The sequence below is a fragment of the Condylostylus longicornis genome, unplaced genomic scaffold (assembly GCF_029603195.1).
Source record: "Condylostylus longicornis isolate FDR11 unplaced genomic scaffold, ASM2960319v2 ptg000848l, whole genome shotgun sequence".
Classification (NCBI taxonomy): domain Eukaryota; kingdom Metazoa; phylum Arthropoda; class Insecta; order Diptera; family Dolichopodidae; genus Condylostylus; species Condylostylus longicornis.
In genome coordinates this window covers 1-2,470 of record NW_026578790.1, presented here as the reverse complement: position 1 = coordinate 2,470, position 2,470 = coordinate 1, and the positions used below count along the sequence as shown (strand labels likewise).

At 49.4% G+C, this 2,470-nt stretch overlaps 1 protein-coding gene across 1 annotated transcript; it reads left to right on the top strand.

Moving 5' to 3' along the window:
• Positions 1–1,319: 1,319 nt before the first annotated feature.
• On the top strand, positions 1,320–2,022 carry LOC129618375 (probable splicing factor, arginine/serine-rich 7; the record flags this gene model as incomplete). Its single annotated transcript, XM_055533129.1, has 1 exon — positions 1,320–2,022. A coding segment is annotated over one exon (703 nt), but the record flags the coding sequence as incomplete, so codon positions are not given.
• Between the last annotated feature and the right edge of the window lie 448 nt (positions 2,023–2,470).

Genomic DNA, 2,470 nt, shown 5'->3' with positions numbered 1-2,470 from the left:
TGAAAATGTTTGGCAAAGACAAAACAATTTTGAATGAACGAAAATTTAAATTGCACCTCATCATCAGAGTCTAGCGCAAAATCCTGCAGCGAGGCACCCATGATGAGTGCACATTGGGCAGCACACTGGTGCAGCGCAGCTGATTGAAACACAATAGTTGCAGGAAGCGATGGTGCACTGAAAGACAGAAAAATGTCGCAAGGGACCGAAACTTGGTGTCGTACCGCTCCCCGATGTGCACAGTTCACGCAATAGCCACAACAGTCCCTTGGGCACCCTCTAAAACAAATGGGCGCAACAGGTTTAGGTAGCAGAACAGGAGACAACCAAACTCACCGTTTTGAACAATCAGCACAAAATCTGGAATGCGTAAACGTCGTGGTGGTGGATGTCGTCGTAACCGTCGTGGTGGTGGATGTCGTCGTAACCGTCGTGGTGGTGGATGTCGTCGTAACCGTCGTGGTGGTGGATGTCGTCGTAACCGTCGTGGTGGTGGATGTCGTCGTAACCGTCGTGGTGGTGGATGTCGTCGTTAACGTTGTGGACGTCGTCGTTGTAGTAGACGTTGTCGTTGTGGATGTTGTTGTGGATGTCGTCGTAAACGTTGTCGTCAACGTTGTGGATGTTGTCGTCAACGTTGTGGATGTCGTCGTCAACGTTGTGGATGTCGTCGTCAACGTTGTGGATGTCGTCGTTGTAGTAGACGTTGTCGTTGTGGACGTCGTCGTCGTAGTAGACGTTGTCGTTGTGGACGTAGTAGACGTTGTCGTAGTAGACGTCGTCGTTGTGGACGTAGTAGACGTTGTCGTTGTGGACGTAGTAGACGTTGTTGTAGATGTCGTCGTCGTTGTTGTTGTAGATGTCGTCGTCGTTGTTGTTGTAGATGTTGTTGTAGATGTCGTCGTCAACGTTGTGGACGTCGTCGTTGTAGATGTCGTCGTCAACGTTGTGGACGTCGTCGTTGTAGTAGACGTCGTCGTCGTAGATGTCGTCGTCAACGTTGTGGACGTCGTCGTTGTAGTAGACGTCGTCGTCGTTGTCGTCGTTGTAGTAGACGTCGTCGTTGTCGTTGTAGATGTTGTTGTAGATGTCGTCGTCGTCGTTGTCGTAGACGTCGTCGTTGTCGTTGTAGATGTTGTTGTAGATGTCGTCGTCAACGTTGTGGACGTCGTCGTTGTAGTCGTCGTCAACGTTGTGGACGTCGTCGTTGTGGACGTCGTCGTTGTAGTAGACGTCGTCGTTGTCGTTGTAGATGCCGTCGTCGTTGTCGTTGTAGATGCCGTCGTCGTTGTCGTTGTAGATGCCGTCGTCGTTGTCGTTGTAGTAGATGCCGTCGTCGTCGTCGTTGTAGTAGATGCCGTCGTCGTCTTCGTCGTCGTAGATGCCGTCGTCGTCGTCGTTGTAGTAGACGTCGTCGTTGTCGTTGTAGTAGACGTCGTCGTTGTCGTTGTAGTAGACGTCGTCGTTGTCGTTGTAGTAGACGTCGTCGTTGTCGTTGTAGTAGACGTCGTCGTTGTCGTTGTAGTAGACGTCGTCGTTGTCGTTGTGGTAGACGTCGTCGTTGTCGTTGTGGTAGACGTCGTCGTTGTCGTAGACGTCGTCGTTGTCGTAGACGTCGTCGTTGTCGTTGTCGTAGACATCGTCGTTGTCGTTGTAGTAGACGTCGTCGTTGTCGTTGTAGTAGACGTCGTCGTTGTCGTTGTAGTAGACGTCGTCGTAGTCGTTGTAGTAGACGTCGTCGTAGTCGTTGTAGTAGACGTCGTCGTAGTAGGTGTAGTAGACGTCGTCGTAGTAGGTGTTGTAGACGTCGTCGTAGTAGGTGTTGTAGACGTCGTCGTAGTAGGTGTTGTTGTGGATGTAGATGTCGTAGTAGGTGTTGTCGTGGATGTAGATGTCGCCGTAGTTGTCGTGGATGTAGATGTCGCCGTAGTTGTCGTGGATGTAGATGTCGTAGACGTCGATGGACTAGTAAACGTGGATGTCGTCGCCGTTTGCGTGGTCCACGCTGGCGGTTCCGGGGATGTCTGAAGAAGGCGAAACAATTCCTCAAAATTGGATCCAGACTCATCTGCATTGAAAAGTAGTATTCTTACCAAGTCAAAACAATCTTTTTGCCCATAGCCACAACTAGGTAAAGGTTGAAGATTTCGGTGGTTTGGAACAAGACTGTTGAAGCGTGTGTGTGACTGGACGACCGACGCAAGAAGAAAGAGAGCGAAGAAGAGCTTCATCTTGAATTGTCTACCTGTTGTGGTGTTTCAACCTTGTGGTTGATTGGCATGCTGACAGGTCGTCTCAGAAAGTGCATGCAAGCAAGAAGATCAGGAAGGAATTTCATATTTTAGGAAGTGAAGGCATAATTGGAATATCGTGGAACCTGATCGCAACTCTGTTGTAATCTATTCTGTGTAGTCAATCTTATGCAGTTCATGTGTCGCTTATCAAATTCTCGTTTGCATTAAAGTGGCTG